General features: G+C 38.8%; 1 protein-coding gene across 1 annotated transcript in view; it reads right to left on the minus strand.

Moving 5' to 3' along the window:
• The window catches only part of atp2b3b (ATPase plasma membrane Ca2+ transporting 3b), an 87,855-nt gene that overhangs the window by 45,860 nt on the left and 27,337 nt on the right, over window positions 1-14,658 (minus strand). The window contains exons 5-11 of the mRNA XM_084721907.1: window positions 14,514-14,639; window positions 9,659-9,784; window positions 5,560-5,619; window positions 5,168-5,209; window positions 4,894-5,058; window positions 2,519-2,590; window positions 2,180-2,322 (exon numbers count right to left, since the gene is read on the minus strand). Of these exons, the coding sequence (XP_084578033.1) occupies window positions 2,180-2,322; window positions 2,519-2,590; window positions 4,894-5,058; window positions 5,168-5,209; window positions 5,560-5,619; window positions 9,659-9,784; window positions 14,514-14,639 (734 nt within the window). The remainder of the gene's footprint in view (window positions 1-2,179; window positions 2,323-2,518; window positions 2,591-4,893; window positions 5,059-5,167; window positions 5,210-5,559; window positions 5,620-9,658; window positions 9,785-14,513; window positions 14,640-14,658) is intronic.

Consider the following 14,658-nt stretch of genomic DNA (forward strand, 5'->3'; position numbering starts at 1 on the left):
ATGCTAGCCAACTAACTAGCTAATCTAATCTACATCACTCGTTAACTTGCCAGTTACTGAGAGTTTTGCTAATATTAGCTAACTTAAGATGTAACTATACACAGTATATGTCTCTTTCACAGGTCGTCCAGCAGGTCGTCCAGCAGGTTTTCTTTTCAGGGCCGCTGCTGGCTATTTAGGTTTAATTGCTTTGTTATTTGCATGAACATATCAACAGCACTGTTTTTTTTTCAACATAGACAAACCTGATAGGGCTGTGTATTGGTAAGAATCTGGCGATGCAATACGTATCTCAATACAGGGGTTATGACTCAGTATATTGCGATATATTGCAACAGTGTTCGCAAAGTGATATATTGTCACTTTTTAAATCTAATTTTAAGGAAAACTTTTACAGTACAAAGACCACACCACCATATGCATAGCATTTGAGTTGAAAAAAGTTAACTTTTTTATGCAATCAGAACAGGGAAGCTAGAAACACTGCAATTCAGACAAAATCAACCACTGCCACGAACATCAAAATATTCCAATGCAATGTTTTGAGAATCAATACAGTATCACAAAACGTACTATTGTGATAATCATTAGTTTTGATATTTTCTTACACTCCTAGGGCCTAACACCTAGAATATTTAAGTCATAGATATATTATAAGGAAGTAGTTAACGCATACTAAGATAGCGTGCATTCAGTCCAATTAGAGTTGCTCGGGTTTACTTCCTGGTTATACTGAATACTGAATATGCACTTACCCCAGCCTGCAAGTTCCTTCTCTGCCCATCAACTTTACATTGTGATGACATCACAGATTTTTAAACAGCATTTTTTTTGGCTCAAGGAAAGTTTTTACAAATATGAATACTCTATAGATTAAAATTGGGATCATTTATAGTTATAACCGAGCTTGTTTGCTGTTGGAGGTGTCCTGTCAACAGTTTTACAAACGTCTCTTTTAAAATGGTAGCCTACAGGGGAAAATGCTTTTTGGGCCGGTGGGGAATTTTTCGCTCCAATACCGCAAGTGGCTCCTGGGAAAAATTGCCGGCAAGGCTGAGCGGCAATGTCCTGTCTAGTTCTATTATAAGTCTATGATTTAAGTACAAGAAACAGGAAAGGAGAAAGTTAACCAAGGTTCTGCTGACTACCAAGTTTGCTCAAATGTTACTGGAGCACAGACAGAATAAGGGGTGGGCTTTATGTAAGGTCAAGCATTTCTGTTTTTGCTTGAGAAACATGGAGAGGAGAAGGAGGCTCTTAGAGCTCTGAGCAGTATCTGCAGTGTTTCTTGTCAAGTTGTATACAGCCCAACAAACTTCAGTGACCACAGAGTATAGAGTCCTGTACATAACCTTGTATGTAGAGGTGAATTTTGACAGCTGAACAGTCAGAGGACACTGTTCAGAGAGAGTTTTGAAAGAAAATGAAAAAGTGAGTAACAGTGATAGGGGCAGAAATAGAATTTTGAAAGGTTATAGAGGGCAGTGAAAATTGCACCAATGACTGGAACATTCTTTCAGCAGACACACATATGAATGCTGTCCTCACACATCCTCCTGCCTTTCCTTCTCCATATTAGACCTGAACAATTCACAGAAACTTTTTCTGATAAAGGTAAAATGTGTCACTATAAATGAAGCATCATGCTGCTACAGAGATACCCTGGTATGCAAGTCAGATTCTCCAGACATGTGAACATGTTTGTTTGGTTCAGACCCCAGCATCATTTTCATATTTTCTTCAGTGAAAATGAAATGCAAAATTACCATTCCCACTAAAATCAAGACTAGAGCTGCAACGATGACAACAATTAATTGACTATTAATCAACTACTACATTAATCGCCAACTTATTTTGATAATCAATTAATCATTTTGAGTAATTTCTTAGAAATTAATCTCTGAATTCAGCTTCTTAAATGTCAATATTTCTTTGGTTTCTTTATTCCTCTCTGACAGTGAACTGAATATCCTTAAGGATGTCATTTTGAGCTTTGAGAAATTCACCCTTTTCAACAATTTTCTGAAGTTCTATGGTCCAAACCACTACTTGATTAATCGAGAAAATAATATTACTTCTAACTCATATTGCAATTGCATATCTTTCTTGACTGGTAGCCAGCAGCTCCCACTGTTCCATTAGCCAAGCGTTCATTCAACAGGATGTGTGGGGGGTCTACCTTGACAGAGTAAGCCAGAGAGATGGTGACAGCCAGAGGTAAGCCCTCTGGGACAGCCACGACCAGCACAGTGACTCCGATGATGAAGAACTTGACAAAGTACTGGATGTAGACCGGAGTGCACTCTGTCAGCCACGTGCGACCTGCAGCACACACATCACACCACATATTAAGGCCAAACCAACAGCCAGTTATAAAGAGTGAGTCACACTCAGCAGAGCGGTGAACATTTACCACAACATGAAAAGACAGGTCAGAGTAAAATGTGCCAGGAAGTGAAAATGGCTGCATTCAGAGATAGTGTGTATGTGTTTGTTGGTAATTTGTATACAAACGGACCTTCGACGACAAAGGTGTTGATGACAAAATACAGCACCAGGATGATGACAGTGATGGCCGACATCACCAAACCTGTGGGGAGAGTCAAAGAAGGGACAATGTATCAGTGTGTCACTTAGTCTGTTATGAATTTATTCAATATATGTTTTTATTTTAGGTCTGAAGTTATGCTAACACAGGAACCAGACAAATCTGCATTTTTATTTGCTCTGGCAGAAATGTCCCGCCCCCCTTCTATTCAGTCAGAATTCCACCAGCCTTGGATCCAGTTGGACAAATCACAACTGTTTATTTAACATGGGGCAGGTTCTATGTGATGATTGACAGGTCCACATTTGAAAAATCAGGTGTAACACATTTCACTACTCTGATTGGTTGAAGGTCAATTCAAGTCAGCAGGGTCCATCCAGCGAAATGCCTCAAAAGGCCTTCTCATTATAAGAAATTTGTCCCAGGCTCAACATGAGGAAGGGCGCAGAGAGGCAAAGCATAGTGCTGAACTTCCTGTCTGTCTGGTATACATATGGCTAAGCTTACCTTAGCATTGGATCAAGCGAAGTTCATAAATTGAATTATTCACAAATCTGATAGCCTGATCAGACTTCTGACCTCTCACCATTGCATTACACTTACTAGCAAGATCATTGTGTGTTTTTAATTTTGTGTTCTGGAGTGTGGTGAACTCTGAAACACTTTTCTTCCACTGCTCTCGGTCGTGTTGAGAAAGGAACCTTTGATTTGCAAACGAGGAAGATTTGTATGCATTGTTTCTTAATCATGGATGTAGTACAAACATTAAAATGATCACTCTTGCAAGATCTTTTGCAGGTCTGGGGTTCCTTTCAATACTCATTACTCTCAGTGCTCAGTGACAAATCTGAGAGGTGCGCCATGCCAAGGGTATCACTGCTGGTTATTTGGCCACCACTCTCTCCTTAGGAAAACAATGGAGCATCCAGCACAGAGCATTTTTTACTTTTGATTACTTCAGATCTATATAATCTTAATCTATATTTTACCAGATCAAATATAGGTCAAGATTATGTTACTTTTAGTGTTCTCTTTAGCTGTAATATGAGGAAAATTGTGTCCAGGTAGTCACTATTTTGTGTCAAGCTTGAAAATAGACCAGGCACTGCTACGTCGCACATTTCATTGCTCTGATCGATTATAAGTCTATTCAGTTGTGTCCAGGGGCATTTTGGACAGTGCATCTTGATAACACCTCTGTTTTTACACCAAAAGGTGTTTGAGCCTTCTCCCACTACAAGTAGACCCGTTTGTCTCTCTAATTTTTTTCTGATGTGTGCTGGAAAGCCAAGATTGAATTCATAGCTGTGCAGGAGAGAAGAGAGAAAAAACATTTTAAAAGTCTGCGTGTTCACTGTTCAGCTCTCAATAATTTTGTAGCTTCCAAATGAATCTCTGGGTTTGAAGTTTAGTTTCTCCCCTGCACCGCATCTGTCTTATTTTACTGTTTATGTTCACTTTCAGCTGATAGGATTCATGTTGAGTTGCTGCTGACATATCCTGATGTTGGTGGTTCATAACAAAAGCTTTTAGATAACGAAATTGGGGACTTTTATAGTGAAGAATTTATTGTCAATAAAATGTTTATACACCATTCAGCTGCTTGACTAAATACGAGCACTTCATCAGTTAAATACACACATTCAAGCGGCTGCAAACTGCAAACTGCAAACTCTGCTGTTCTGGGCTGCAGCAGCAAGTCAAACTAAGTCAAGCAGCACATGTGGATAAAACAGGAGCAAAAAAGGTGAAAACTGTGTGTCAAACCATGTGTCACATTTACACTGCTGCCCATCAGAGCCAGAGCTGATAAATACCCATGTCTGCTGCTGGGTCATTTGACTCAGGAGTGAATGCCGATTGTACCCCTTCCCATTGAAGAAAAGAGCTAGATGTTAGTGGGTTTTAGTGAGTTTCTGTTCAGTGTAAAGGGGCTTTGGAGTGAGAGATTCCAGATTCATTCACATTTGCAAAACAGTCAGGCTAAAGTAATGCACGTCTTGTGAAGAACTACACTGTTATCCATCAGTCATTTCACTCCTTTACCTGTGTGATCATCACATTCCATCACAGACTAAAGCATCTGAGAACATAATTTTTCACACATCTCTGTTATTGTAATAAAACATAACTGACTCTTTGCACCTTATGTGCAAAGTTTCACACAACTCCCACAATTCATTTCTCATATTCAGAAAGAATTTCACTGTACATCATTGTAATAAAAGCTGTGTGGGACTCACAGCTACAGCATCTACTCTCTGTGTTCATTTATCGAGTAAAAATGTCCTCAATGACAGTCAAAGAGCGTGAAAGCTGCCCAGCTCAGGCGTAACAGTTCTTGCCTGCTTTGCCGATCTGAACGGCCAGTTTGGTGAGTTTGCCCTGCAACACGCTCTTCTCTTTTTTCGGGACATTGGTCTTCTTCTTCTCTCTGTCCTCTACCTCGCCTCCCTCTGCACTCTTCAGGGGTTGCATCTCCATGGCAACACCCCCATCCTGTTTCTTGGCTGAAACACACACAAAAACATGTACACTCTCTTCAGCACTGCACCTGCAGATGAAATAAGCTCATCGGACATCCAGCCTAAGCTTCACACACACATCCTGAGCTTTTACCTTTGTTCTGATTATTCTCCACAGCTCCGTCAGGTTGTTTTCCTGAGAGAAAGACAGGCTGAGTTAAACAGAGGTATGTATAGAGATAAGGGAAAGGATGGACAAACAATTAAGAAAAGAATGTCCACAATTGTGCATATTCATGGTCATATTTCTGATTTCAGGACAGCTAAACATACAGATCCAGAAACAAAAAACACAAAGAAACAATACTAAAGGGAAGAGTCATGAAGGTACACACATCGTCATACACTGGGTCAAGAGAGTGAGAGACATTTCTATATGTAAAGTCCATCATAGGTCACTTTCACTTTCACTGCACCGTGTACTAGGGTCCATTCATTGGCTGAGGAAAGGAGTGGGGCGGGGCAGACAACTTTATGCTCACATACCATTGGTGACTGTGCTGTAACTGGCCTCTGTAGAGATGAGCACTGTGTCAGTACTGTCCTCTGTTTGGGGAAATGTGTGAGGAAGGAAGGTTTTGGGGGCACATGAGAGGATTTGGCAAAAAGGGGAAAACAAAAGAGAGCAAAAAGGGAAGAATAAAAAACTCAAGTAGTAAAAGTGTTTGTACGCACCACTGTACTAACAGAACGTTTCTACACGATCAGAAATAAAGGTGCTAACAAGACCCATAAAGGGTTCTTCGGCTTGTCCCCATAGGAGGCTATTCGGTTCCTTTTAAGACCTTTTATTAAGGTTCCACTTGGTTCCCAGTCAGAGAGTTCTATCTAGAGTCCAGCATAAAGGGTTATACCTAGAACCATCTGTGACAGGTTTCACCCGGAACCCCTCATGAGAGGTCCTACAGAGAACCCTTCTTTAGTGTAATGGTTTCACCCAGAACCCTATCAGGGGTTTCCATTCAGAATCTTTGTACTGTCAGCCTATTGAAAACCTTTTTATATTTCAATCCCATCAAGGGGGTTCTACCATGAACTTTTTTTTATATTCCAAGGATTTTATCAAGAACCCATCGAAAGGGGTTCTACCAAGATCCCTTTTATATTCCAAGGTTTTTATCTAAAACACAACGAGGAGGTTCTTACAAGAACTTTTTCATATTCCAAGGGTTCTATCTAGAACACACTCAGGGGTTTCTACTGAGGTCAAGAAGGTTCTCCTGAGAACTTGTTCATATTCCAAGGTTTTGATACAGAACACACTCGGGAGATTCTACTAGAAAATTTTTTATCTTCCTCAGATTTTACCTAGAACAAACCAAGGGGGTTCTATTGAGAACCTCTTTATATTCCATGAATTTTATCTAAAACACATAAAGGGGTTCTAACTTTTTTTTGTTTTTACATTCTATGGGTTTCATCTAGAACAAATTAGGGGGGTTCCCCCGAGAACTTTTTTATATTCCAAGGGTTTTATATAGAACCCACGGAGGGGGTTCTACCAAGAACCTTTTTATATTACAAAGGTTTTATCTAGAACACACTGAGGATGTTCCTCTGGGAATCTTTTTATATTCCAAGGATTTGAACTAGAATACACGCAGGTTTTTTTTTTATTGTCTAAGGTTTTTATCTACTGTAGAACACACTTAGGGGGTTCTACTCATATCCATTTTCTACTCAAAAGATTTTTATCTAGAAACCAAAATGAAGGTTCTACTGAGAATCCTATTATATTGTGGTAGAAAGAACTATTGACAAACACTTGATGAAAGAGTTCTTCAAGGATTTCAACAGTCGCTTAAGAACTCTTTCTTCAAAAAAGGGCTCTTTGGATGTAAGGGTTCTTAATGGAACCCTTAGTCTTACAAAGAGCTCTTGACAAACCCTTTATTCAGGGGTGAGTGGATCTGGGTAGAACCTCATCTCTTCAGGAAGAACCCTTTTGGAACCCTTATTTCAAAGAGTGCAGATGACTGAACAGAATGAAAAAATGAACTGAATATAACCTCGATCTCAAAATGAGAGACGGATCAAAGAGAGTGAACAGCCCCGTAGCAAACCCACATTGCAGGAGGAAAAACTAACAAGTTATGGCATTTGTAGAAGTCTTATGAATAATGTATTAGCTCCAGTAAATGACTGTCTGAATGATCCAGCCCACAGAGGCTGCTGCACTCAGTGGCATACATCCTACTGTGCATCTAACACACTGGAAACACAATGAGGACAACAGGAGCAATTTTTTTTTTTTATAAAATAAGCATAATTTGTCGCTGTCCATTTCTGCACTACAGGATGCCACCAATGTTTTCTCCTTTTTAAAGATGTCAACATCAGTACACACATTCCCATGCAGAGGTGAGAACTGCAGCAGTAGACGCATGGATGAATGCACTGGTAATGATATTAAACTTAAGTGCTTCTGAAAGTATGTGTTGTATGCAGCTCTGCTCTGACTGCAGGGCTCTTCCAAAACAAATTTGAGCACAGACTAATGCTTCATGCGTTGACCGACCAACACTCTTCCCTGAATCTCTCCGGCTGCCACGCTCTCCCCTGCTCTTTCAATAATTGATTCAATCTGCAGCCTCTCTCCCTCTCAGATTAAGGGAGGGAAGGAGAAACAGGGGGGAGAGCAGAGGGAAAGATAGGAAAGTGAAAGAGGGCAGAGGGATGGAGTAAACAAGAGATGGAGTGAGAGAAATAGAGAAAGATGGAGAGGAGGAGAGAGGGGGCAGGAGAACGTGAGATGGTGAGGGGGAAACAGGGAAACGGGGAGTGGAGAGAGGGATGGAGAGGATGTGGGCTAAATTATCGATGAGGTTAAACTGGTGTGTTTCCTGTTGGAGCTCTTATCTGAGATCAGTTAGGCACCCAACTAACTCCACACACACACACACACACACACACACACACACACACACACACACACACACACGCACACACACACACACATACAGGCAGCTGCAGTATGAGAGCATGGACAGATCATACAGACACAGAACTACAACTACTGTCTCATTTGTAGTTCACAGCCTCTTTGTGCTCAGACACACTTAGAAATAAAAGTACTAACTAGACCCAATAAAGGGTTCTTTGGCTTGACCCCATAGGTGATTCATTTTTGGTTCATGCTAGAACCTTCTAGAACCATCCATGGTATATTTCACTCACTTAAAGGAGAACCCTTCTTTGGTGTAATGGTTCCACCCAGAACTCTCTCTGAGGGTTCTATCCAGGACTGCTCCACCTTTGAAGTGCACTAACAAGACTCTACCCATGGAAACACCTGGAACCTCTTTATATTCCAAGGGTTTTATCTAGAACACACTCAGTGGGTTCTACAGAGAGACCTTTTATATTCCAAGAGAGTTCTATTGTGAGCCCGTTTGTATTCCAAGGGTTTTGTCTAGAAAACACTGAGGGTTCTACTGACAACCTTTTATGTTCCAAGGGTTGTATGTAGAACACACTCAGTGGGTTCTCAGTATTTTTCTAGTCAATTTTGTCTCTTTGTGTTTGTTTTGCACCTCTATTTAATCATTTATGTTGCTTTATGGTCATTTTGCATCTCTGTCATTTTGTACCTCTCTGTAGTAATTTCAAGTCTTGTTTTTCACCTCTGCAGATTCATTTTGTGTCTCTCTGTGGACACCTTGCATCTATTGTCATTTTGCATCTCCCTGTGGACAACTTGCATCTATTGTCATTTTGCGTCTCTTTGTGGATGCCTTGAGCTTTTCATGGCTTTCATGATAGTTGTGTTGCATCTCTTTGTGGTTGTTTTATGTTTCTTTGTGGTCATCTGGCATCTCTGTGGTACTTTTTGCACCTCTTTGTGGTCTTCTTACATGTCTTACTGGTCCCTTTGAGTCTGTGGTTGTTCTGTCTTTTTGTGTTGGTTTTATGTCACTTTGCGTGGCTGTTTTCAAGTCTCCTTTGCAGATCTTTCTGGTCATTGTCTCCTTACAGTCGGTTTTGTCTCTTTGGAATCGTTTTGTGTATTTGTGCTCATTTTGTGTCTCTTTATAGTCGTCTTGGGTTTTTCATGTCTTTGTAGTTGTTTTGCATCTTTTTGTGGTTATTATAGGTTTCTTAGTCGTCATTTGGCGTTTGGTAATTTTCGCATGTCTTTGTAGTTGTCTTGCATGCCTCTCTGGTCCTTTTGAGTCTTGTTGTAGTTACTGTGTCTCTTTGTGGTCATTTTACATCTCTTAGTAGTCTTTTCCTGTCTCTTTGGAGTTGTGATGTGTTTCTTGATGGTTGTTTTGTGTTTTTTGTGGTATCTCTGCTTCTGCTCTCACATCCATGGAGATGATGGTGATGTATGAGAGACTGTCATCTGTCTTGGGTTCTGTTCACATCTGTTTACTTCCTCTACTGGTTTGTACATTTCAAGAACAAAACCATTTGTGCGTCTGATGTATCAATAATGTTAAGTCTATTTAGCCTGCTATATGACAAACAAAACTAATAAAAAGCTGCACAAGATCTTTAATAAAAATATCTTTCTCTCATAATAGTCCAAAATACTATTTACGTAACTTTAGTGTCTCTCCACTGATTCTTTTCTTCCACTTACCTTTCTTCTCCTTCCCATCTTCCTCCATCTCTCCAGCCCCCAGCAGGGTGAAGATGATGCCCGTCTGTGAGTTGACACCTACAGCTGTCACCAGCATCCTGCCTGATCCCTCCATCACATGGGTACCTGAATGTCCAAATACATTACTTATTAAGATTCAATTACGAAGAGAACCATGGTGCTTACAGAGTGACATTCCCAAGTGGTCACACATATGAAACAACTTGTGATCTTGCAAATGTTTGTAAGGCTTTTTCTCAATGTTTTCCTAAAGCACAACATATGACAGATGGCCTGAGCTGTTGTGCTGAGATGCACCAATCTAACGCTGATGTTGGTCCAACACTGACTCAAATAGCTGTATTGTATCTGTGACAATGGTGTCAATCTATTTGATTCAGTTCTATGGTTATGTCTACATGTGTACCAAAGAACATCATGTGTCAGCAGTAACTGTGATCCACTCATAAAAAACAAAAACAAAAAAAAAAAAAAAAAAAAAAAAAACACAACCATAAACCACCATTTATGAACAGATACATGTTGAAACAAACAAAAAGCAACATTTGCATTTTGGAACATAAAATATGATGGGAAACAAGGGCCATTGCTACAATGTGTAATAATGCAACACAAGGTGTGAACGCCCTTCATGGAGATGCCAACCATTTGTCTGTGTCCCAGCCATCTTCCTGGAGATGAAGTGTTCTTGTCAGCTGTATTTATTAGGGATGGGTCGTGATTTTCAAATATTCAACTGGTCATCAAATTATTTTAACAAAAAAATTGAATAGTTCATGCGACTACGGTTTTGTTTTTAATCTATTTTACATTATTTGTTTCCCTTTTTTTTTTTACCGGCGACTGGAAATAATACGATGGCATCAGATCTCACATTATTACAGGCTCAGGTAGTATCGCTTACAGGACATCTGTAGACTCTGTTGTATTTTGTTTCAGAGTGACAGGCTGTTTACTGAACTTTTACTGGCTCAAAACTACCTGACAACATCTTTGAATAACTGTTGAATAGTTCACAGTGAACATCGAATAGCATTCTGGTTTGAAATGCCCATCTCTAGAATTTATATAATCCCTACACTAAAACCAAGGCAGTAGTGGAGAAAAGATGCCGCACTATATTGGCTTTCTATATTCTGGAGCTCCAATGTTTATTTTGGGTTATTATAAGCTACACCTGCAGACTGGACAATGTTTTACCTTGGGCTGCCCCCTAATGACGGACTGAACCATTGATGAGAAGAGTCTCAGTCAATCAAAACACTGTCAGTGTTAACATGTCGACTTAAAATTTGACAATAAGTATTCAATGATTAGATTATAGTAATTAACCATGTCAGAGTAGAATAAATCTATCAAAGTCAGTGTCTCAGCTTTGGCAGCGGCTTTTAAAGTGGACAGAAAAGAAAAGAAAGAGGACAGACAAACTGTTTGAGGACACTGATGAGGACACTGATTTATTTAAACAGTGAAACTCAAGGCTGGCTCAAGTAAAAAATTATTAGCAGTGTCTGATAAACAGATACTGACATATTAATAATGACTTCTGCATTCATTATTATATAATAGGGAGAATGGGGATGGTAGTAACACTTTTTTTGCACTAGATCTCTCAAACTTTGATACACCGTACCCATATTTTGTCTACTACAAAATAAAACTGTTATACGTCTACTACATAATCACACATTATCTGAATTCATGTCAAAAACAAGCAGTACTGTCATTACAACCTAAACCACTACTGGGGTGGGTTGTAACACTACTGTAGTTGGGGGCAGATGTAACAATGAGAGGTAATTTGGTGATTTAAGACCCACACTATACAATTTATGAAAGAACTTTATATAAGGAAAATGAATAAACAGTTTTGAATAAAGTGAACAATTTGAAGTGAAATTACAACTAAAATACTGACTAAAATTAAGACTAAAACTAAAACTTTAGAATAAAACAAAAACAAAAGCCTTAAATGTGACTAAAACAAAAAAAAAAATTGTAAGTGACTAAGACTAAAACTAAATTAAAAATTCTTGTCAAAATTTACAGTGAACAGTGCCAAAGCCAAACAGAAAAGTTGTGAATACAATGAGCTGAAAGATGCTACAATGTTCTGTACAGCTGAGATAAACTGCTGAGTCAGGTGAAAATAATCTGTGGATTTGTCACTAGGAGGTTTCACATAATACATAAAGTATAGTCATTTGATCCGCTGTCAGTGAAAAGGACTGATTAGAGAAGGGGATGCTCAAGTTTTAAACAGGACTGTTGGAAGTTTTAAATAGTTTGAATCAAGAACTCGCCAGTAAGTTAGAAAATGTTGTGGGCCATAGCACCCACGCTTGCAGTGCTTCTAGCACCAAACATTTAATCTGTGGGAAAACTGATGACTCAGCTGGTGCCTCAGCTGGAGCAGTTGTACCATGAACTCCTCGGGCACTTCTCGGTAAGCTTGTGTTCCACTGCCTTTTGGTTCATAATGGATTTTCCAGTACAGAGTTTGTTTTTAATCAGAATATGGATCACATAATGCTAGGCCTCTCTATCCATACTCTATGGCTACCTACTACTGCACTCAACAGTAACATCTGAGCAACTTATCATTTAACAAAGATGACACTATTAACATTCAATACGGCTCTAGACAGGACTGTAATGAACATTTTAGTCCCCCAGCAATGCCTCAATCTCCTGAGGAAGTTTTGACTAACTGCCAACCAAACTCAGCCTGAATATTTAAAAAAATCAAATATTTTCACATTTTATTTGGAACTTTAAAACAGCAACATGTAACCACTGTGCATGCAAAAATGAGTACAGCAGTCCAAATAGTGAGTTGGAGCCATAGACTGTATTAAAATAAGTTGTAATCCTGTTTAATATACAATCTATAGTTGAAATGAGTTGGTTCCCTGCGCCGCCTCCTCCACTGTAAGTTGATCAACTGTTTATAGCTGTCAGTTGTCTGTCAATGTAAAGCTCAGCCTGTTGTCCTGAAAAAAAAGCCCACTGCTCTGAAATAACACACTCTGGATGCTGAGTTAAGCGGCTGCCTGTCTCACTGCTGCCAAACTCCATTAACATTTTGCTCACTTTAAGAGTTATAAAGATCTACACCTTCTGCAAGATTATTAAAAATGTATTATGACTCATAAACAGACAGACATTCATTTGGCAAACATTTGACATTAATTTGAACTCTGGTTAATGTGAAAAAGGCAAACACAAACAGTTATCTGGTCCAGAATCCAAATTTCAAAGGGGGACACTGCAGCTGTAGTGTTCATGTCCAGTGAAGTGAGTATTTCAACCTAACATGTTTTCTTGATCTCTGATGACACATCATGGTCATTTTATGATTTATTACAGTAAATACATTACAGAGTTCTCCTTTAATTATTTTTGATAGATGGGTCCTACACCAACAAATGGTGCCCAACATGGGTTACAACTAAAGACCAACATCAACTGAGACAATCCATGACAAACTGAAAAAGAGACTAGTTCAGAGATGATAAAAATGTCGTTATGAAGGATACAGAATACTCTGTCTTCACCAGCATGCATATTCTGTAAATCTCACTGTTTGTAAATCTGATTTCCCTGCATAATGGCCTGGTGCCAGGCATATCCATGGGCAAAATACACAGTAATATTAACTCTTATTGCATTAAGGTATTAAATTATGTGCAAATATTTGTAGGGAATGTGCAGTTGTGCTAATGAGCCTATCAATAAAAATAGGTATTGCATTCATTTGTTCACACTAACATGAACACCTGATAGTGGCCTGGTAGCTCATTGGTGAGCGTTCAAAAAAAACAAACACCTGACAATAAAATGTATAGAACTGATTATTAAATTAATCACCAACTATGTATTTTGATAATTTATTCATTGTTTGAGTCTTTTTTTTTAAGAAAAATAGTAAAAATTCTCTGATTTCAGCAGCTTCTTAAATATGAATATTTTTTTGGTTTCTTTACTTCTTTCTGACAGTAAATTGAATATCTTTGAGGATGTCATCTTTGTGGAAACACTGATTGACATTTTTTACAATTTTCTGACATTTTAAAACAAACAACTATTAATTGATTAATTGAGAAAACAATATACCTATCAATCAACTATGAAAATAATCATTAGCCCTCATATAAGGTATATATAAAATGCATGGCTTAACAATAAGGCTTGTCCACTTGCCCAGGGCAAGTAAAATACTATGTTGGGCAAGTAAATCTGACAATTCATTTGCTCAACTGGGAAAGTGGTAAAAAAAAAGACTCACATTGTTTTGTTAACTATTTTTGATAACTGACTAATTGTTAGTGCAATTTTTCATGCAAAATGGCAGAGAACGCTGTTTGGAGACTCAAATATGAAGATTTCTGATTTCTTTGTTTATTATCATATTAAACTGAATGTCTTTGGGTTTAGACTGACAAAATGAGACACTTGAAGATGTAACCTTGAGCACTGAAAGGATCATTTTCACCATTTACTTTTATTTTACAGACGATGCTGTCATAGATTAAACATGACAATTAACTTTTTTAATTATTTAACCACTGATAAATAAGTTTGAATAAATAAAACAATTTCTAAAGGGGCAAATAAAAACTGACTTTGAGCAGGAATATTTTGATTGCCCCACAAGGCAACTGAAAAAAACATTAACACTGAACTCTGTGATGTAGTTTGTAATGTAGTGGTGCAGCACAGAACATGCAAACAGGTTGGAACCTAGAATTTGAACATGAACATGAACATGACATGCAGATAAACACGGCCCCACCATGTCACCAGAACAACAATCTAAAATGTGAAAACTAACCTGAGAGCAGCATGGGGTCTTTATCCGCAGACTTGCGTACATGGTCAGACTCTCCTGTCAGAGAGCTCTCGTCTATCTTCAGGTCGTTGCCTTGGATCAAGATCCCATCAGCTGGCAGCAGGTCCCCTGAACACACACATGTACA

This window comes from Lutjanus erythropterus, chromosome 6 (genome assembly GCF_056507025.1).
Source record: "Lutjanus erythropterus isolate fLutEry1 chromosome 6, fLutEry1.hap2, whole genome shotgun sequence".
Lineage (NCBI taxonomy): Eukaryota > Metazoa > Chordata > Actinopteri > Lutjaniformes > Lutjanidae > Lutjanus > Lutjanus erythropterus.